Here is a 23,829-nt window from a genome sequence, read left to right as displayed (position 1 = left end):
GGTTAACAATGGCTGGTACATGTGGAGCACAGCACTTCTGATTGGTGTGGATGACTGACACACAAGAAGAAGAAAAAAAAAGTTGTAAAAAAAAAAGTTAACCGCATCATTTCAAATCGCGATTTCAATTTTAAATCGATTAATCGTTCAGCCCTAGTGTCAACATGGAGATACAAAACATGTTTGGATAGCGTAACAATTGAGCCAAGAATCAATCACATCTTCTGTTTCAATTCACAAGATACTGTACGTTTGCAAGTCAAGAAACAGTTTTCTGTAAAAACACTGAGGGAACTTCTGGTGTATTTTTACAAATGATATCAATGATGATCATCAACACTTGATCCATAGAAAAGTTAACTGTGCTACAATCAAAAATGTTACATTCCCTTACCTGATGTATTCCAGCAACGTGTGGTGTTTAATCAGCCGGCTGGCAAAATAACTTTTCATACAATTACGGCTCGAGTCTTCGACTATCGCCAGCTGTCGGAGGCTGTTTTTTAAAATCTTTTCAATTATACATCTGTGCATACTTACTAGATGTATCACTTTTATACTAAATGTGGGGATATATAGTTGAAATGTTCATGGTGATGCTTTCAAGGGTCGAATTTGGATAAAAACAAAACAAATAAAAACTAAGAAGGGAAGCAAGAACTTCTGTTGAGACCTAGCCTCTTGTCTCATAACATAACATTTCTTTATTCATTTTTTAAATGCTTCATACACACAGGAACTGCTGTTGAAAATCTACAATAGTATACAAGAGGCATATAGCCATTGCTTGGGGTGTTTTATAGCAGCTGTCACGTGGTCCCACCCAAAAAACTACAATGTGTCCGGTTTGTCCACAATGTGTCTTTACTGTACACACACACAACCCCAGAGTGCGACTTTATGAATACAATCTATAACCCATACACCTCTTCACATTATACTGTATACTATACAGTACAACTTCCACAATAAACATATCTCTGAGAATTTCTTTTTTTTTTTTTCAAACACAACGTTTTTCAGGTCTTGTTCCAACCATGCAACACACACTGTATCTCTGTGGTCTAATTGAACGTGTCCAGGTCTGCGTTGCATGTGTATCCATGCATTTGTATTTTTCCTCACAGATGGCGGGTAATCCCAGTCACTCGCTGTTACCACGCATATAGAATCTGTCTTTTTTTATTCATAAAAATACACATTTAAATGCCTTATGCGCACCGTAGTGTTTCCTCACTTTAATGTCCAGTGTCCACGTGTGAGTTTTTTCTTCATAGCCTCACAAATGTTCACATTCAGCGGTTGTAGTCCTGTCACGACTTCTCGGACACACACACAATGATTTGGTGTGCAGGCTATCGTGGTGCATTCACAGCCTCTCGATGTCTCTGTATTTCTTCCTCAGAATGGAGACCTGGTCCCTGAACAACACGGGGTCCAGCCTCATCTGGGAGTGCACCAGGGGCATGAAACCCAGCCAGTGAGAGAAGGCGTTCATGCAGGTCTGCCGCTGGGCGAAGTGGTCCGGGTCGGCCCAGCGAGACGACTTGGAGCCCTGCGTTCAGAGACACAGAGAGGGAGAGGGTGATTGTTAACCAGAGGAATTCAGCAAAACAGATGTAGCAGCTTTTTTTTTCAAAGTCAAAGTCAACTTTATTTTCAATCTTTCAGTTTGTGTGTACAGTACAGACAGAGAGATCGAAATACCGTTTCGCACAATCCCAAATACAAATATATATAAAAATATGTATATCCTATATATACACAATCAACAGACACATTTATACATATGCACACATTACTTATATGGGACAATGGTGATCATCATGTGTGTGTACCGAATCATGACATTAAAAACAAACAAGACATTAAAATGTTACTTAACTGATCATCAGCTGTAAGAAAGTAAGAATGTACAGGCAGCACAAGAAGGAACTGAGGATAATAAGGAATGCTTTAACGTCATAAAGACCTGGTCAGCCCATAAAAGCAGAACATGCTAGCAGACTTATTTCTCCACCCTGATATTTTAACTTGCTGGATTGAACATCATTTCATGCCAATACTTACTTTGTTCAATGTAGAGGTACGACTCATTTAAACTACTGTAGGTGAACTGTCTGATTCTATCCCACATTGAATGCTGTTTCACAAACTGGTCGTTTGCTTGTGCCACAAACCTGAAACCCATAGAACAGCTGTTCAAGAGAGCTATCCAGGTGTTTGACAGAAAGCCAAATTCATACCACCACTGTACCATCCTGGAAAAACACAATGTCTTGAGTTTTGACCATTTTAAGTCTTTTAAAAGTATGTGCTTTATTTATAAATGTTTACATGGACTGCCCCCCCCCCCATCCTCCCTTAGGGGAATTCATCCACAAAAAACACACTGGACGCTGCACTAGGTCAGAAACCAGAGGAGACTGTGAAGTCCACCGCAGACGGACCACTTTTGGACAAAGTGTCCTCTCCATTAAAGGCAGCTCTTTGTGGAATAGCCTCCCAACTGAGATACGGGACTGTCCCACTCTCAATAGCTTCAAAGGTCAACTCAAAGAATGGTTGAGAAACAAACAGACGTGTAATCACCGCTACATGCACTTTAACACATGGTATCTCCTCTTGCACTTTATATGTCGTAGCTGCTACATGGTACTGCCATGTGGTAAATGCTTACAGTATATGCTGCTCATGCTCTTTCTGCATATCATGTATATATTTTTGCTATGTATATAACTGTCATGTTCTTATATGTTCTATGTGAGGGGACTGCGGATGGAAATTAGCTTAAAGCTAAAATCCAGCTCATTTACGCTTGTCAGCATTGTTTTGTTTTAAAGTGTTCATCGATGTGCACTGTCCCGGTTCAAATAAACGGTTAAAATGAAAAAAAAAAAATAGCTAATGGCTAACATGCTAGCCAGCAAGCAACTAGCAACAGTACAAGGCTTTAAAGCTGATTTGACATTGTGGTCAAATCTTTCAATTACGGTCACCTAATCAGATTAACCCCAAAAATACTTTTTCTCATATTGGGAAAGAGACATTTGAAACTCAGCGGATATGTTTTGTAGTACATGAATTACCAGTACAGTACTTAGAAAGCCCTTATTTAAATCATTAGCTCCTAAACGTTTTAAGCCCCCTAATAGCCAAATCTAGAGGTCATGTAAGTGAGCCCTGAGGGTTAAAGGAAATGCTTTTGCGCTTGCTCTTAGGGACCATAGATGTCGTTGATGGTCACCAGAAGATCAGAAGAGCTGAAAGTCAAACTGTTATGGCTTCAACACCACTGAGCAATTCTCCTAGGAATGAATGAGGCCTGGCCTTTCACTCTTTATCCTGGAGATACTAGCTACCAAATCATCTTTCCAATTCCTCTGTACGGGGCTGTTAGATCCCCTCTGGCCTTCTATTCTCTGGACTGATAAGGGAACAAAAGCTGTCCCTGATGGAACAATAAGTTCACCCTATTTATTAAAGAGACATAAATCAAACCATTGACTCCTGGCACAAACATATCTGCTTACCATTCCTCTTTTTTGGTCTGATTATCACCAGACAAAGGAGGTTTAATGAGTAAGAGAAGCGAAAAATAGTTAATAAACCACAATAGCTTACATTTTGCATAATAGCGGATTTCCCATTTTGCATCCTGTGATATTGTGTTTGCTGGATTGTACTTCACTTACATGTTTTAACTAAAGACTCAAGGTAAAACAGGGTAAATCATATTATGAAATGAAGTTATTTCAAGAATGAATTATTTATTTAAAACAGCCATTTTGACTTGCGTTTCATTGGCTAATTAACCTGCCTGTTTTTCAGGTCTCAGGCTCGAAAATGACATTCCCAGAACAAATGACCATATCTTCACTTCTAAAAGGGTTAAATTAATAATCTTTGTTCTCAAAGTAATGATAAACCTGTGAGTTGGATGTAGAAAAGTCAGAATCAATATAGATGTTTTTTATTTTAAAGTAAATTAAGATTGAACATAGTAAAAAACTGTAAATTATAGTCCAAAAATTCTTTCAGCGTTGAGAGGACTGATGACAGCCCTCTTGCAAAGACAGAGATTTTTGATGTTTCAGGGTCGTAGAGGAGTGCCTCCATGCTGGTGCAGCAGCTCCTTATCCTGGACAGCTTGTCTGAGCGTAGCAGGAGGTGTAGCTCATAGTAACACGTACTGTAGCTCCTGCTATTTGTTTTCACCACCTGCTTCTCCGGAGAGTCCAGGTTCATCACGCTGACAGGGCCGGTGGACCTGAACAGCTGTTTCACTCTGCGGGAGTAGTTGTGGACACTTCAGCAAACAGCAGAACAGAAAGTCAAACTGGAAAACAAAACGCTGAAGTTTCACAAAGTGTTGCTGCTTGCTTTGGCACTTTCTGGCTGCAGCTAGCAGGATGTGTAACTCACTCTGTCAGTACGGCCTGGGAGTTTTGCCGAGTGAAAAATGTTGCGGCTGATCGCAAATTGCACAACAGTCTCTTGTCGTTATTTGCCGCTTATTGGACAGCATGTCACCTTCCTTTATCCAGAAACAGAAGGACAGAGAGTCCTTGGTGAGAGGAGGGATGAATATCTCGAGACATGGCCCTACAACTTTGATAAGCTCTCGTACGGCTTTCAAATCTCTCTCTCGGGACGTGTGTGCCATACAAGCGTACACAGCTCATGTTCGGAGAAATCAGTAAAGTGGAACTTCTGTGTGAACTACTCACATCTTAAACTGCACTGTAACTTTTAACTCATGTATTTTTTCTTTTGATGTTTATTTTATTATCCTGTTTTTAAATGCCTTTGTTTCATTTTTGTAAAGCACCTTGAATTGCCTCGTGTTGAAAGGTGCTATATCAATAAACTTGCCTTTCCTTTCCTAAAAAACGAGAAGCATTGAATCTGTTGTTCTTCAAGTTTACTATTTGTTTACCTCATGTATCCCTTGTCGTCATACTATTAATTTGAATTGATTGAAGTGCAGTGCTTCGTGTTGGGATCCTGATCACCCTGTTGGTGTTGTTTTTTAATTAAAAAAATAAACTCTTCCAAAGTTTCTTGCTCTTAAGAAATATAACAATTAAAATTCAAAAACTATTCCATGGTGTTTTCTAAAAGATAAAATGTATGTTTGTTAGTTTTCACACAGCTGACGTTAAATCGACAGCACATAGTCCCTTAGCAACGGTCTGTTCTCCTTAGCAGCAGTCTGTTACGAAAATGAACAGCCTCTGGAATGTACGAATTGACCAATCAGAATCGAGTATTCAAGTAAACCATTATTATTATTTGATGGTGTCTTTGTAAAGCACTCTGTAGATTCTTTTTTTAAAAAGTGCAATATAAATAAAGTATTATTAATCATTGTTGGTTAGCGATTGAAAGATTGCTGATGTTTAAACTCAACACTAAAAAATATTCTCCCCCAGATTTATCCATCTGTCTTGTTTGAACACTTTCTTTAGCAATAGCACAAAACGGAGAGCAAGCAGACTGCGAGGAGATCACTATATTTGAAATGTATGTCACTGACTGCATCTTTATTTAAACATGTGAGCTTTGTGAAACTGGAGTACAGTACATCTAATGCATCGGCCCGTAATTGTAGTCCTTTATCAGCTCTAAATCTGAATCTGGATCGGCCAGAAGTTCAATGAAAAGTTCCAGTAAGTTTCAGGAGGTCACTGAGATATGAGAGATCATTCACTGCAGATATTGGAACGGTGCGGTTGTTTCCCGTCAGGTGTGTCAGCATTTGAGGCTTTCTGCATATCAGCCGGACGACTCCGTGATGCTATCGTCTCCCGCTGCTGATATCTGATACGGACAGCAGGGAGGGAGGGGCTGGGTCCCCAAGTGGCTGCTGGGAGATGAGTTTGAGAGGGGGCAGTGGAGGGCAGTAGACCCTTTTATAAGCGGTGGCACAGGGGCGTGGAGCAGATTCATCCCGTGTGGAGGAGGAGGTACACAGGGTCAGCTGGAATAATGAAACTACACACATATTGAGTCGAAGAAAAGCTACGGCAATTTGAAACATGAAAATGCCCTTGAAAACCAAATGAATAAAACATGATCGGCCAAAACATAACCGGCATTACTACTGTTGCTTTATAACATATGATGGTGTATGGTTCCTAACGTATTGCTTTACTTGGCAGGCAGTAACGTGAACATTCAGCAATATCCTGCAAAATAATATATCAAAAATAAATTGCTTGTCGGATTTCTGTTTCTTTTTTAAATATTTGTCCTTTCACAGGGTTAAGAAAGGGGACGAGGGGATTTAGGTTGAATTTGTGTGTCCATGTTAAATGTTAGAAAACGTTTATTCCACCTTTTTCTAAATGTATTGAATTGACATCCAAAAGAAAGAAAGAAAAAGTGGAAGTGGAAAAGAGAGACGGAGTAAATCTAGGTCTGCCGTGCTGCCTTCACAATTAAGACATTAATCACTGAGTCCAAACTGCTGAGTCATCGTCCTGCCGGTGGTCAGGCCATCAATCAGACGCTGACATAGGGCTGGCCACACCGAGCATACACACACACTTTCAAACACACACACACACACACACACACTTTCAAACACACACACACACACACACAACATGCACATATATATATATATGGATCTGGCAGAGAGAAGGTCAGGGCTGTTTGTAGCCTGAAGCTTCTCCACTATTCATTCAACATGAGGAGGTGAATCTCATTCATCCTCTTTCATATTAGTAAAAAGGAAGGTAACACATATTAAAAACACCATGAGGCGCTCTTTAAGGTACCTATGGACGTTTTAAACCACTAGTGCTGTGTAGCAGTGTTTGGATAAAGTATCATGTCCATTTTGTTTATCTTGTGCACTCTATTGAGGATGAAGCAGACATGATACATGTTCCTGCTGATGCTTAATACTATTCCACTGAATATCGTAAGACAAATGCGTTTGCGAGCAAAAGACAGAGAGGGTAACAACAACAATAGGAAGCAAAAATGTATCTGAACGAGCTGGTTTCAGATAATAATAAAAACATGAATTATCCACAATTGTCCACAATGTCATTATTTCATCAATTTACTCCTTTTGGTATTTGTGTGAAATTGTCCTGGTTAGCATCGGAATACTTGAGTTATGAACAAAAACGTTGCTTTTTTAGGTCACGAAAATCCTTCTTCAAACTGGACTTTTGTGTCTACTTCAATTCCAGGCTTACCTAAAATATTGATAAGAATGTAATTAATGGATGGAGTAAAGCTGTACCTGGCTCATCATGGTTTCCTTGTACTGCTTCTTCTGAGTGACTTTGATTGGCGGTTGCTTGGTAACAGCTGAAACCAGGAAGTTCATCAGGATGTCTTCGCAGTTTGCCATGCGGTCCACCATGGTCAGCAGGCTGGTGGGGACGTAGTGTGTGAACAGGTAGTGGTAGTATCTGACACACACACACACACACACACACACACACACACACACACACACACACACACACACACACACACACACACACACACACACACACACACACACACACACACACACACACACACACACACACACACACACACACACACACACACACACACACACACACACACACACGTAAAGGGAATAAGACAGATGAGGTTAACTGTCTATTTAGTTCTTTTACAAAAGCTTCCGTTCTGTTCTGTTCTGTATGGCTGTTGTGCTGCACTCTCAGCAGTGTTTGAGCACTAGATCACTGTCAACGGTTTCCTCCCTGCCAAGGTCTGCTGTCCCCCGCTCACACACACACACACACACACACACACACACACACACACACACACACACACACACACACACACACACACACACACACACACACACACACACACACACACACACACACACACACACACACACACACACACACACACACTTTCAACTTTTCCTCTTCACTTTCTGACTCGTTTTTTTTCCGATTTGCATTATGTTGCAAAAATAGTCAAATTTACAAAAACCTGGGCTAGTAGTCACTTTTAGTTACACTGACATTATTAGCAAACTACAGAGAATGAACTTAGCACACTGAAAGACTGGCATATTGATTCAGTTTCTATTCAGCCATTTACATTTCCTGCCATATGTTTTGAGGAATGCCTCTGCACCATATTGGTCATGACCTCTAGATTGTTTCTCTATGGCTTTGAATCCCTACTGTGTTCTTGGCGCGATGACAACATGCATACTTTCCAACAAGTATTATTGAGATCAGACCTAAAGCTCAGCCGCTAAATGTTATGGATTTTTATTTGCGCTTTAATAATATAAGCACAATGTATATTGCAAGTCTGACCTTGGGACGAGGCAGGTTAATGCTGTGATATATTCTGCAATGTATTCTTTGAATTGTGAATCACAGCTTAGTTCTGCATTGAAAAAGCAAATAATAAAAAAACATAAATGTAGTTAATTGGATTCACCCTCTGCAATTAAGTGTTTTGGTTCAATTAAAGTCAAGTCTTGAATAATGAGCTCATGTTTTTTTAATGCATGGTAAAAAGCAGCTGTCTCTCAGCAGGAGAACATGTGTATTGTGTACCTGTGGTAGAAAGCGGCCCCCGTGAGCACCATGGAGTAATCATTGGTCCATTTGGAGGTGTAGCCCCAGCGGGATCTGGAACCATCCCAGTAGTGGCTTCTCGCCGGATAACCAACGATACGCTCCGGAAAGCTTTGCCATACTCTAAATGCGAAATCCACCTGTGGGAGCAGAAATACAGAGGGTGATATTGTACGAGAAATTAACATATGAGGCAGAACAGATGGAGAAAAAGAGGGAGGAGAAGATAGGGTACGAACAAAAGGAAAGGAAAAGAGAGAAGGAATGTTAGGACAGCTTATTGAAAATACACAAAACATACTTCAGCCTTTCAGAAGAGATAAACCGATATCATTCAGATTTCAGAAAAGCTGTCTTCTGTCGTTCAGCCTGCAAAGCTGCCGTCAGAACCTCTCCGCCGCTTCACAGCCGGACAGAAAGCACTTCAAATGGCATTGCAGTTTTGTTGGCAGCTTCCCACCCACCTGAGAAAGTCTTCCTTTGAAATCAGATGTCCATTTAGTATCTTTAACAGATTCCCTTTAAACTGTATGAAGTCAAAACTGTTGTCTTCACTCTGAACCTGAATGAGCCTGACCTCATATAACTACTAATACTTTAAAAAGCTTTTCAAAATCAAAATCTGAGTCAGAAAAACAAGACAGACTAAATCTGAAACATTTCAATTCCTTAGTTTTTGCCACTCAGAGCAGATCCATGTTTGCTTCCACTCATGTATTTGTATTGACTTTAAAGAATGCTTCTACAATTCCACTTGCATTTGGTCAAAATGCACCTTCAGTACAAGCACAGGGTATATGCAGGAATCCTGAAGTCAAATGTAATACCCTTTAAGACCTTTTTTAAGACCCTTTCCATACATTTTAAGACCTCATCGCAACTTTGAGTTCTAACCGGTTACATTGGCAACACACTTTACCTCACATTTACTATATTGATTGTAAGATAGCAAAACTAAACAGAGTGCAGACAGACTACTGAAGCCTCCTCTCCACATGAACTTCAACCTCTCTGTGAAGGTCAGGTTTAATGCAGTATGCTGCTTTGTTGCTTCTGTACTCTGTGCTCTTTCATTCCAGTAAAATTCCTCAGAAACCATTAGAAACCAGTATTTGACCAATAAACAAAACAATTGACAAAACTTTGAACTATGAAATATATTAAACTTTGGTGAGCTTCAGCGGGGTAATGCCATATAGGAGCTCCCTCACAAATACCCAGGGGTTAAATTGGGCTGGGGCTGTCCGGGGCTAAGCCCTGGCACATAGGACGATGCTCTGACGTCATCACCCTCACACATATTTAATCGTTATCAGAAAATGATCATATAGGGCTTACACACGGAGCCGTTGGACCCCCAGAGCGTTGCGTATGCCGGTCTACCCACCTTGGGACCCCCCCCCCCCCCAACCCCACAGAGCGGAGCAAGGCAACGAAACTTAAAATAAGAAGCAGCATTTTACGGCGCGCTATGCATGGGGCCGCCTTGGGGGGTTTCCCGACATGTCGTTTCAGTAAATTAAAGGGTGTTTCATGTTGTCGTTGCTGTGGGACTTCTTAATACCTTGGAAAATGCCGTTTAATACTTTTTAATACTTTTTAATAGCCTTAATTTTAGCTAAATTGATTTATCAACTTTTAATACTTTTTAAGACCCCGCGGACACCCTGAAGCACTGAGCTGTGAGCAGGACTCAATGACTGGGACTCAAATGCAGGGACTCGACACAAACGTATAAAACTTCAATCTATACTCAATTGAGGAAACTAAGTACTCCAGGATGAAAACACTTAGCCACGAGTAAGGTCAAATATAAGACTAATGGCTTGCTGGCTCTCTTGACACTGCATGTGACAAGACAAACTGGCACAGGACAAAGGGAGATGAGGACTATTCATAAAAGAGTTAATGGGACACATGTGGCACCAATCAAGAGTTGGGGCGGACAATAACATGGCAGGAAGTCAAGGGCTCTAAACGAGATGGGATGGTCATTTCAAAATAGTGTAATGAAAGAGATTAGACATAAGTGACTTTTACTAAACACATGAAGAAGGTGTTCATCGTTTCTGGAGAAGCTTAGTCTTCACCCTTCCATTGGTCTCTCTACCTGAGCACCTGGTGTCCTTGAAGAAGTTTGATCCACCTGAGAAGGATCCTCTTTAGAATTCAAAAACTCCACTGAGACAAGCAGACACAGCTGATGATAAGGGGATTAAGCCCCTGATGAAACACAAGGTAATACACACACAAACACACACTACCCTCGAGAGACGGGGGAGAACATGTATTACCAGACTGGTGGGGGTAGAGAGACGGGGGGGGGGGGGGGGGGGGGGGAGCGCAGGAAGTGGATGTTCTTTAGCGATACCTTGCGGCTTCTGTCATGAATCGCGTGAGCAATTACTGTAAAACGCCAGCGCTAAGCCGAGAGACAGGTTGGAGCTGCCATTCTAAGTGTGTGTGTGTGTGTGTGTGTGTGTGTGTGTGTGTGTGTGTGTGTGTGTGTGTGTGTGTGTGTGTGTGTGTGTGAGATGTGTCAGATGTCTCCAAAGTTGTGTTGAAAGGATTAATGATATCATGCAAATATAATTTAGCCTTCAGAGATTAAAAGGTTCTTTATAATGTGAAATGGCATGTGTCAGTGTGTGTGTGTGTGTGTGTGTGTGTGTGTGTGTGTGTGTGTGTGTGTGTGTGTGTGTGTGTGTGTGTGTGTGTGTGTGTGTGTGTGTGTGTGTGTGTGTGTCTGGTCATAATCTGTCTGTCTTAATTACGGTTTAAAAGAGAGGCTTGATACAGAAGAATTCAAAAGAGGACCGAACGTTGGACGGTCTGTGTGTGTGTGTGTGTGTGTGTGTGTGTGTGTGTGTGTGTGTGTGTGTGTGTGTGTGTGTGTGTGTGTGTGTGTGTGTGTGTGCGAGCGTGTGTGTGTGCGTCATACATACTAATAGATTCTACAAGGCCAGCATTGATCCGGGGAGCAGAGGGTCAATCCAGCAATAGATCTGTGACAAATCTCTCCCGACATTTGGGTTTAAGATGTCCGATGTTATCAGATGAAAAGAAGCTACATCAGGTTTTAAAGCCCCCGCCTCCCCCCTCAGTATGTGGTCTTTCTCCAGTGTGTTTTTACCAAGTTGTGTTTTCAATCTGTTTTTGATATCTTTATTATTTCTGCTCCATGTGAAGCGATGCCACTGGGGTGTTTTCACTGTCATCTTCTCTCTGATTCAGGGGGATAAAAGAGAAGAAAATGTGTCTTACACTGAGCCGGTGTCCTGCAGGTTTTGAGAGCTGGGGTTTAAGGGCCTCACCGTGGCCACAACAATATCATTGGAACAATTTATAAATGTTCCTCTCTTTGGTGTGTGGTCTGAAGTGTCCTCTCACATTTATACAGAAAGCTGTCAAAAAAATCTGCTGTTTCTCTAGAATTTATTTCATCGCTTGTTTTTGGCTCTTTTTGTGACAGATTTGAATTCCTTTGTGTCAGAAGTACAGATTCAGGGTGAAACTCTTCATGCTTCTCGACACTAACTTAATACTTTTAATTTGCACTTGCATGAATCAAACAATTACTGCCCAGGGCTCAATGCTATCTTTCTAAAAGTGGTTGCCAGGCTGACAACCAGGCATCAGCTTTTGTTTGCCAGAAATGGGGCGAAGCCTGCGAGCTAGTTCAGGAAGTCAACTGGAGCACCAATGATACATCAACACGTGACGCGCCTCGTCCCTCTTACAACCAACCAAACACATTCTCCTAAACATGCTGCTCTATTGAAGCTGCCAGGTCTTCCTGCCTCTGCCTCCTTCATGCTGCTGCTGCTGTGTTCACTTGCTGCTGCTACGTTCATGTTCCTGCTGCGTTCGTGTTGCTGCTGCTCGCCTGCCCCCCCACCACCAAAAAGAACGCCATATATTTCGCCTCCCAAGACTTTACCCATTTCCTCTTTGCTTTCAATCTGGTTCATCTTGCGCTTTATCAGTTGAAACACTTTGAACATTCGTTTGAGATGTCGACGGGTTGCCCGAACTTTTTACCGCACAGTCAAGCAACTTAATTTGCTTCGCCATTTTTTATGTAAAACAAAACACACGGCGCACCGCGCACAGGTTATGGCTAGAAAGGATCCGTCTGGTGTAAATATGACTTCACGTTCTCGTTCTAACTCGTTGTAATCGGAGCGGCTCGGAAACACATCTACAGCAGTAACGTGATGCAACATACACATCAATGCAGCAGCAATATTAATAGAGAAACATCAGACATAATAGTAAAATACTGAAAGGCAGTGGTTCTCAAACTTTTTCTGTCAGGCCCCCCCTTTGGAGAAAAAAAAGTTGGGCCCCCTTAACACAAATAGTCAGGTTCAGTGGCGGCGCCAGAGATTTCTTTTGGGGGTGCTGTGGGGTAGCTTGACGTTTCATAGAGGGTGCTCAAACATGTAGGGTTTTGCATTAATGTCCCGGGTGCTACAGTGGAATTTTCTACTGCAACAATCCCCACGCATATACACAACGTACCTGCAACTGTTACAATGAAGGCTCGATAATCAGCTCACGGCATATAGGTGTAAGCAGGGGTAAAGTGCTGTTTTTATAGGTGGTGTGTGGACCTCACATAGGGGGGTCCGGAGGCAAGGTCCCCCGGGAAGATTTATTTTTAAATATTGAAGCTAAATGCATCAATCTGGTGGATACCTCTCTCAACACCCATATGAAACAGAACTGTACACAGATTTACTTTTTCTTTATGGATATTTTACAAATCACCCTTTTAAACTTTATTCTTTTTTTACTGCCATATAGTATTTCATACCTTTTTTTTTATTTGTTCTTTTATTTTTTAATAACTATAATGATCATATAAACGTGTGCCTCGGAAATAATTGTTTACATAAATGGTGACCAAAACGTTTGAGACCCACTGAGATAACACTGAGAGTCCTTTAGCTCACTGAGCCTCTCAGTCTGACAGGAGAGGACTCTCCTCCACTTTGTTGTTGAAAAAACTCCTTATATCCGTTAGCGTAGCTCGCTAGCACCAGAAGCTAACAACAACGATCTCCGGTACCGGTGCGCTTTCTCTCTCTCGCTCGCGCACGCACACAAAATGGCTCGTTCCACACACACAGAGCTGAGCTTTAATGAAACACAGAGACCTAGACGTAATAGTACTGTACTGTATCTTATTATTTTCGAATCAATAATCTTTCAATTTATGATTTAAAAAAAAAAAAAATTATAGCCATTTTTCCTCCTGGTCTCCCTGGCATGCCTCTGCGCCCCCCAGGGGGCGATCGTAACTGAAAGGCTGCCTGCCAAACGTAAACATTCAGCCACGTGACTTGCAAACTCTCGCAAGAGTTTTACACAACACGTATCCTTTCTAGCCATAACCCTGCGCACGCGAGTAAACGCGCATCGCTTTCTGGCTCAGTAATCACACCAATGCAGGTGCAACTTAAGCATCAGGTTCCGACTGGTCACAACAATAATTAAATATCACTCTTGATACAACAAATATTTAACATTCATATATTTTGGGGTGCACATTTGGCTGTATTTATTTATTTATGTTAAAAACTGGTTGCCACTGATGGCAACCAAAGACCAAGAAGTGGTTGACATTCTTTCTGAACGGTTGCCAATGGCAACCTGGCAACCGTTACTGTCGAGCCCTGCTGCCTTCTGTACACTTGGATCAGGTGGAAAATGCATCCTCATTAACCTGATCTAATGTGTACAACATACATCTTAAACAGCAGTAATATTAAACCAAGAGCATCAGAATATAATAGTAAATCACTGAGCAGAATCTGAACACTTCCTATCAATGCTGCCAAAATCCTCAGCTCTTAAATGAAAGAGGATTAAAATTGAGCCATTTCTGTCGAATAACTTTTTCCACATCCACCGTATTGGAAATGTCTTCCAAAGGGCATAAAGCAGCATCACGCATGGCCGCCCAATCAGAGACAAAAGCTTCGTCAGGTTTTCTCCGCCGTATTCCCTCCTCTAATCTCTCTTCATGGAATAATCATACATTTAATGAGCTGAAACAATGTAATTATGGAATTGGCACAGCCATTCTTCCATTGATGCATTGTAATATGAAAAGTCCTATTAAAAGTGTAATGTTCCCTCTTGCACATTTTCACTCACTTGACATATTTCATCTCCATTCAATAAATCCCCTCACCATGTTTAAAAGGGCAATTAGAGGAACGGGTTAGTGAGCACAGCAAAATATTCCCTCCACTTCCCCTTCACGATTCCTCTCCCTGCCTCTGTGTCTAATATCTTCTCCTTCCTGTCGTTTCATAAAACAAGCCGTGAGCCCGTAAAAGTTTAGTTGTACAAACTCGCTCGTATTGCTGTGCCACAAATTGTGTTGCCATAAAGTGTAATTGTGATCCCGCCAGCGTAGAAAAGGTGAGCATTGACTCGCTCCCCATCAATAAAACATCTCAGAGTTTAAAGATATATTGGATCTCTTGGGCTCATTGGCCCTCACAATCCATCATGGATCACATCTTTTACTCGCAGACAAGCTGGGAAGAAACCAGGTCGCCACTTCTAATGACTTTTAAATTCAGAGTCACACATTTAGCATCACGAATGAGCTGCTTCTGATCATATCGTGTTATAGAGGTTCATTCTGGGTTATGTGTTTCTCATCCGTGTTAACGCAAATGTGGAAATTGTATAAAAGACGAGGATTAAAGATTTTTAAAAGTGGTTGAATTGCTAATCAATAATGGTAAGGTAAGGACATAGATACTGAGTCTTACTTGAATATTAGTTCAGTACATAGAGTAGAAAGGTTACACATATTTGGTAGATAAACAATTTGACAACAACCTAACGTTAATGCACACAGTATTTTGTATTCCTGCCGAGTTGTATTCCTTCTTGTATTCCTTCTTATTCCATTGCAATGTAAATACTTTTATATTTTTTATTAATATTTTTCTACTTCTCTAACTGTGTTTTTAATTCTTGTATCTACGCATCACGACACCAAGTCAAATTCCTCGTGTAAACTTAGCTGGTAATAAACCTGTTTCTGATTCTCACTTGTGCTTCTATTGGCTCGTGCTCCATTACATTGTACGTGATAGGCTAAGGGGCGTCAAATCTCTAAGTGGTTGACCAATCCCAACAGAGCCGGCCAGCTAACCAATCAGAGCAGACTGGGCTCTGGTTTCAGACAGAGGGTGGAAACAGGTGCTGCAGCACAGGAAGTATGAGGGAGATAAAGAGCTTTTTGAACATGAAAGCATGGAGACATGTCCCAGGAGAGACACTCTGTTGTGTCTCGTCAAATGTGTTAGTTATGTTTATGTATTATTTCTGTCATTTCATGTTTTTTCACGTCTGGTCATGTCTGTTTATTTAGGTCATTTATCTCTGTGTTTATTGTCATGTCTCGTTTTCCATTTCCTGTTTTATTTTGTACTCACCTCTTGTCTTTCAATTCAGACCCTGTTTCTTTCTCCCCTTGTGTGTTTTTCCCGCCATCATCAGCGTCTGCCCCGCCCCCCGATTGTTTCCACCTGTTCCCACTCACCTCATGTTTAAATGGTCCTGTCTCTCCCCTGTCCTGTGTCAGTTCGTCTTGTTTGTTTCCCCGAATGGCCGTGCCAAGCCTCAGCTCTGAAAGGATCGCTTTCACTCATGTCAGGTTTTGTTTTGTTGTTAATTTTGTTAAGTTTTTCTTAAGCTCTCTTTTTGTTATGCTTAGTTTTTCAGTTTGACACACATACAAATATGAACCTGGAAAGTTGCATAATGTCCTCTTTAAGTGCAGCACTTATGTTGGCCTGGTATACCAGTGTGTGTCTGCCATTTATTTTTAAGTTTCGCTTCTTTCCATCCGTACGAGACAAACTCTTCTAACATGTCAAAGCTTTGATTAAAAAGGGGAATAGAAACATTATTTCTGCTCTTGACAACGCTTGAGACAATTCACTGGTTTCTAATTTGTTCTAAAACACAGTGTCAGTGTAACAAACCGCTGGCGTGTGTCCCATCCTCTCTGGTAAGTAACAAGTGAGACTTTAATCAAAGAGGTGCTCTGTGTTTTGACAGTGTAATGATAGAGACACAGAGGTAATAGCTCTCGTAAAACTCCTGACACTGTGAAAGCACTTTGTTTTTCATTATACCCGTTTCAATGCTGCGCTAGTCTCCTTTCCTTATTTCCTTTTTTCGTGATTTCCGATATTTTCTCTTCTCTTTACTTTTCCTTGTTTGCTTTTCCTTCCCTTATTCCCTACACACTTTTCTTCTTTTCTTTCCTAACTTCTTTCTCTCCTCTCCTTTTCCCTTTCCTACTGGTTAAGTTAGATCAAATCAACATTATCTTAACAGTATCGATCCTACAACACATCACATTTAATTTAATTAAGACTTAGTCTCGAGCATCATGTTAACATTTCCCCCTTATGTTTTGTATTTTAAATCTGTAGTTGCACTTTGTTACGTTGTTAAACTTCCCATTCATCCTACTTGGTTTAATTTCATCTGCTGCATTTGAAATGTTCCCTTTAAAGGCAAAGCACATTTTCTTCCTATAGTTCAGTGGCCACTGCAAAGATTGGCAATTCATTTGTAATGAATGGCATTCATGATTGTGCGTTGACTGACTGCCTCATTTCAGGAAGGATCGATACCGTGTAAAGACATCACCACCTTTTGCCACAGGCTGACATAAAGCCATGCAGACTGCAGCTGGTTATAAAAACACTGCCAGAGGCGTTCAGTTGGTGGAGTTATTCAAAATGCTGAGATCCCTTGACATGCAGTCAGTTGTCACCAAAGTAAAATACAAAAATAAAGAAATGTGTGCAAGTGTACACAAATGTATATTTCTGTTACTGCCGATTTGCACACTGCACACTGCAAAGTTAGTTATCAGATATATTGAAGCTTTTTGGGAAAGTTTAAACTCTATGAACGGCAATGTACATGTAAGCAGTGTAGCAACTGTGTTTACATATAGTCCTAATACCTTTTCTCTTGTGATGTCAAAAGTGACGTATGTACAGTATATAGCATGAAGGCTAGGCTAATTAGCCAAATAGGGTCACATATTTTAGGATTAGATATAACACTCAGATTGTAGGGTGTTGAGGTCTCCATATTAGGTTGAATACTTAAAAAGAAAGTTAATTCTAATTAAATATATTCTTGTATAACCCACAATGACAATGCATTATATTTTATGTATTTCTATAATCACAGTATATTCAAAGCACAAGGGGTTGCTTAAGTTGAGTTTAGAATCCTGTTAGAGTTTATTGGTGTCACTGATAAAAGAGGGGGGACATTTGTCTTGCTGGCTGTGCACAGGGAGGGACCCTGACTCGTGGAAAAATACTGAGGCCCAAAATGTGTTTTTGCCATAGCCATAGAATACTGTATGTCTGGACATGCCCAGTCCTGCTCATCAGAGGCCATGCCCTGTTTCCACACTTTGGTAAGGTCTCTCGAATTGAATTGTTGAATGAAAGTTTGAAACTGTTAGATCCCACTGACCATTCATGAGGAACTGCCTCTGAATGTTTTCGGACTCTAGGTTTGAATGAATAGACCCGCGATTTATGAGGAGATTCCTCTGGATTGTGTCGGAAGACTTCAATGTCAAAACTGAATTGGGCAGTTGAAGTTACAATTTAGTGTAATAAATATAAAACTGTGAATTGAGGTTTCATATTAGTAATGGACCACAGCATGAAATATCCTGTATGATTGTCATGTTGTAAAGAGAGAAGGTGAAACTCTGTACAAGTGTGGACCAATATTTCTTCAAATAAACTGATCCCACTTTTTGAATTGGAACAACTTAAAAGAAATCTATCCTCTCCTGCTTAAGGTAAGATTGCACACTGCCACCACACTCACACTTAGGTAGGGCCACATCTCATTACTGATATCAAAAATCCTTTGGGATCTTTTTAAAAAATGTAGCGGGTCGTCTGAATTAAAACAGCAGTTAATTGAACCTGGTTCTTCAGGAGTTAGTAGAGGTGAGATCTTGCTGACGTTGGTGGATCTGAGCCAAGCATTAAACGTACACGGACTCAATAACTTCTGTTGGGTCAATTCGTAGGTCTGAGTAATTTGCCGGAATAAATTAACAGCCCTCCCGATTTTGACAAGGGTTAATGTAATGCGCCAGACATACAACTTATAAGAAATGTATCAAGTATGTTGCCATCGAGACAAATGTAATCAGAAGTCAGCTGTAAACATGAACAAGTCAGTTAGAAACAGCTAACATGGAGATAACGTTAGCTTAAGTATCAAGCTACCAACTTGTTATAAAATCGGCCAACAACAGGTAACATTCAGCATTTCAATTGATAGTTGCTAGCAGGAAATGCATGAATGCGTGCTTTTGTCTCCCTCAAAGAAAAAAAAAATTCAAAGACCTATTGTTTAAAATGTAGACTGTAAATATCCAGAAGTAGTGCTACCATTGTAAGCATTTAAGGTGCAGAAAACCTTTACAGTGACATTTCAGTTAAGAATATACTGTATCTCCTGAATGCTTTTAGGCAGGCAGCCATGATACATAGTTTTTTTCCCTTACTGTATCTGCTTGGTGAGTAATTGAGTAAACCAGATCATGGTGTTTAGTTGGCCTTGTGTCATGGGATTGTGGCCGTCACACCCCATTTTGTTGAGTAAGCATCAGTGTCTCAGCTCAGCAGTTCCTTAAGCGCCAACGCTGTGCCAATTGGTTTACATTTCACCAGCCACTCACCTCATTTGTGGAGAGAACCGAGTCTTCATCCAGACTGAGAACGGCATCAGTGAGGATGACGTCGTGGGGGAAAAAACGACTGCTCATCGTCTGGAGAAACAGAAGGAAAGCAGACAATATTATTATAAACATTATTGTCCCATCAAAAGCAACATGAGTTGTATTAAGGTACTGGCATGTGGAATCATAAAAACTGACCTGCAGGCATTTCTTGTTGTGTGATTTCGCTTAATTTGAATGTTTTTTAAAAATACTTTTTGGGTCATTTTATGCTTTTATATGAGTGATGACAAGAAACAAAAAAGAGGGGTCAGGCCTGGTCCGTCCTTAACCCAATATCCATGTTTTTCTTAGTCTAATTTGAAAGGTTATTAGCATGGACGTATGGAAAATAAAGGCAAAGAGAAAAGGCAAATGACAAAATCTGTTTGTTTCACTCCCTGCTGTGTTTGAGCTGCACTAATAGGTTTCTCGTGAGTCTTTATCAATTCTCCGCCAAACAGAAAGTGTAGTAGACCTTCATCCATTGGCCAAAAAGAGGGCTGATGAGCTGTTATTGACTTTTAATTAAGTGTGAATTATTGAGCTGTTGAGTAGAAGAGGAAGAAACACATTTGAACAATTTGGAACTACCGCGGATTCACAACTCATTATCACACTGGTTACTGTTTGTGATTCCTCTGATCATAATCATATAATAAACTGTTTGAGTTGCTTTAAATATTCAGATTATAAGATATACTACGAAATATAATTCAACTAATAAATAAAGATTGACATATCATTTTAGGTTAAGACTTCCAGTAGCCTCAATCTGTGATAGAGACATTATTATATACATTTTAATCCCGAATTTTCATTTATTACACAGCTTAGTTGGATACTTGATTAAAATTTTCCAGTGACGTTTACAATTTAGTATTTCTCCATTTACTTACAAATCTGAGTCCTTCTTATACCTCTGATGGACAGTGGTTTGACGGGTTTAATTTCAGTCAACTGAGCCTAAAGATATACATTTATGTTCTGTAATCAAATAATGATGCCGAATATGCAGCAGATTTGATTTCGGGGTCCCATCTCTGTGTCCAGTTGATGTTGCTTTATTAGTAGTGGAGAATTCTCATTCACTGCTGACCAAGTTAAGTTATGCACTTCAAAAATGTTAATGGCTGTCTTCTTTACAAGGTAAACGAGGAAATATTATCTCACTGTATCTCACATGTGTAGTTATAACTGTCTGAAGACATCTCCCTTCAATTGGGAAGAAAATCTGTAAAATCGTAATTATCTTGGTCAACTAAGGTTTGATTTAAAGTCATGACCGAAAGAACGAGATCGTGGATACAAGCGGCCGAGATGGGTTTTCTCCGCAGGGTGGCTGGCGTCTCCCTTACGGCCTTTCCACACGGCGGCGTGCGTTATCGCTTGCCAGTGGGGTGGGCTGAAACTCGACCAACAACCAATCACATGAATCTCCCGCCCCGGACACACAAGCATGCGGTTTGATTGGCTAGAGCTTGTACTGGCATATGATTTGATTGGCTGACGCTTCCGCCGAAGCTTCAAAAGTTGAACATTGCTAAACTTTCGTCGCCAGCAACGCGAGCAAATCTACGCTTCGCTCCCACAATGCAGTTCGGCGAAACGTGACGTCACCCCATTCAAATTGAATGGGCAGAAGCGTTGAAGCTTCAACGCACGCCGCCGTGTGGACGGGCCGTTAGGGATAAGGTGAGAAGTTCGGTCATCTGGGAGGGACTCAGAGTTGAACCGCTCCTCCTCCGCGTCGCAAGGAGCCAGTTGAGGTGGTTCGGGCACCTAGTTAGGATGCCACCTGGGCGCCTGGGTGTTCCAGGCACGTCCAGCTGGGAAGAGACCAAGGGGTAGACCTAGGACCAGATGGAGGGATTATATCTCTTGGCTGGCCTGGGAGCGCCTTGGGACCCCCCAGTCAGAGCTGGTTGATGATGGGAAAGGAACGTTTGGGGCTCTCTGCTGGAACTGCTACCTCCGCGACCCGACCACGGATAAGCGAGAGAAGATGGATGGATGGAACTAAGGTTTAATGTAATTGTAAATTGACCTCGATATTAACTACTGTCACAGCAGTGATGTTTAACACGGATTCACTGTCCAAAATAAAGTAGATTGAATTTACAGCACAGGGGAAATATTAAGCAGCTTATTTAACATTTTCAAGTTAATGTCTACTTCCATTTCAGCCAAATGAGCCAATGGATGCCGACTCATCGAGAAATGAGGCTTAACATCAAATAAATTTGAGCGCAAAACCCTTAATTGATTTGGGAGTGCCACATAACAACAAAAAAACAACTGCATTAAATCAGTGCTTAGAGTGAGAACTTTTGGCAGATAACATATTTTATTTGGATGGATGCCATATAATCAGCAAGCAGGTAATTAGTTCAGTTAGGATGGGGGTTATGGTAGTGTAACAGTCCTCAGCTTTCCAATACCAAACACCATTGGAGTGTAATTGGCTTAACTAAATGAGATACTTGCCGGATAATAAACTGCATTCAGGCTGGACTAATGATCTAAATTAAATACATATTTGTGGAAACTAAATAAAAACCTGTTTTTTTTCCAATTTGGTCGAGATTGAAATATCTCAAGTAGCAAAAGTAGGGCAAAACTATTCACTTATTATTTGAAACAACAACATTTGGTAGAGACATTCACCTTTTACTCAGGATAAAATGTAAATAACTTGGGTCATCCCTTACATTTCTGAGTGTCATCGTCAGGTCGAAACTCACATTTTAACAACCATTATGTTTGAAATGTGCAAACCTAATGAGACTGTTTCAATGGAAAAAATACCTTTTTTAAAATCCTAGCATGCACAAGTAGTGCAGAAATATGAACCTGAACATGAGTTCTACCTGTGTACATACAGACAGACACTGCCCCCCCCCTCCCTCTGGCTGGTGTCGATGCTTTTCTGCCTCCGGACCGAGATAAGATCCCAGTTCAATGGTCTGAGCCTTATCTTAGTCGCCCTCCTTCCACCCATTTCCTCTCTTTCTATTTGCCGTGACTCCTCTTACTTCAAGGGGAGTCTTTGGAGATATCCGTTCTGTCCTAATGTCCCCGATACGTCTGCAAATTACTGCTAAGAGTCGAAGATCACACTCCTTGTTGTTAACCACCAACTATGTGCAATATGTGCAATATACCGGTAGATGCCGTTAAAAAGTTTGCAATATATACCTGGCTGCTAAATCCTCAGAACTGTTACAGTTAATATTTTTTTTTATGCATGCTACTTAGGTCAGCGGTTCCCAACCTGTGGCCCGCGGCCCCTTAGTGGTCCGCGAAAGCATCGCAAGTGAGCCGCCAAATAATTTGAGATCTTAACCTATTTTACTTTCTCTTTCTTAATCCTCCTTAGCAACGGTCATTACAGTCCTTGACAGTGGTCTGTTAAACTGGATTAACAACGTGTCACATGTTCTGAATTGACAAATCAGAATCGAGTATTCAACTAAACCGTGTAATAAAAATGTCTGTTTGTTACTGATGGCCAGCTTCTTTTCTAATTACAGGGTATATGCAGGAATCCTGAAGTCAAATGTAATACCTTTAAAGACCTTTTCTAAGACCCTTTCCATACATTTTAAGACCTCATCGCCACTTTGAGTTTTAAGCGGTTACCTTGGCAACACACTTTACCTCACATTGACTATATACAGTATTGATTGTCCTTCCTCCTTATCTTCCAATCATTTGGACACAAACTTGCATTTCCCCATAACGATGTTGTTTAACAACCGGCGTAAACGGACCTTCGCACGCTATAAAGCAGTGAGCGTGCAATGTCCTGTTCAGATGACGTCAAATCCAACGGGATGCCATAAATAAACTACACAGAATCACACTACACACCTACGCAATGATTACATTCAGGAAGACTGTAGAATACAACCTCTTCGGGTTAGGGTAATGTTGTGAATCGAGTGGCCCATGGTGGTGGTGGGGTTATGGTATGGGCAGGCGTATGTTATGGATGATGAACACAGGCCACTCGATTCACAACATTACCCTAACCCTAACCCTAATCCTAACCCTAACACTAGATACTGACTGGTTTTCGGACCCCCCCAGACCCCCCCAATAAAGCAAAAATGCACGTTTCAGAGTGGCATTTTATTGTGGCCAGCCTAAGGCACACCTGTGCAATAATCATGCTGTCTAATCAGCATCTTGATATGCCACACCTGTGAGGTGGGATGGATTATCTCGGCAAAGGAGAAGTGCTCACTATCACAGATTTTTTCAGATTTGTGAACAATATTTGAAAGAAATGGTTATTTTGTGTAAATAGAAAATGTTTTAGATCTTTGAGTTCATCTCATGAAAAATGGGAGCAAAAACAAAAGTGTTGCGTTTATATTTTTGTTCAGTGTACGTATTGTAGAGGACACTAAGCTGCTGAACCGTGAA

The 23,829-nt window shown here is 40.9% G+C and overlaps 1 protein-coding gene across 1 annotated transcript in view; it reads right to left on the bottom strand.

The window, feature by feature from the left end:
- Window positions 1–681: 681 nt before the first annotated feature.
- Window positions 682–23,829, bottom strand: part of LOC307016392 (exostosin-1) — a 431,895-nt gene continuing 408,747 nt past the window's right edge. Inside the window, exons 10-13 of the mRNA XM_079645497.1 lie at window positions 19,360–19,449; window positions 8,565–8,725; window positions 7,262–7,433; window positions 682–1,555 (exon numbers count right to left, since the gene is read on the bottom strand). Of these exons, the coding sequence (XP_079501623.1) occupies window positions 1,370–1,555; window positions 7,262–7,433; window positions 8,565–8,725; window positions 19,360–19,449 (609 nt within the window). The 3' untranslated portion in view covers window positions 682–1,369. The remainder of the gene's footprint in view (window positions 1,556–7,261; window positions 7,434–8,564; window positions 8,726–19,359; window positions 19,450–23,829) is intronic.

The sequence above is a fragment of the Notothenia rossii genome (assembly GCF_949606895.1).
Source record: "Notothenia rossii genome assembly, chromosome: 8".
Lineage (NCBI taxonomy): Eukaryota > Metazoa > Chordata > Actinopteri > Perciformes > Nototheniidae > Notothenia > Notothenia rossii.
The sequence above is the reverse complement of the archived record's forward strand: the minus strand, read 5'-3'. Positions and strand labels throughout refer to the sequence as shown.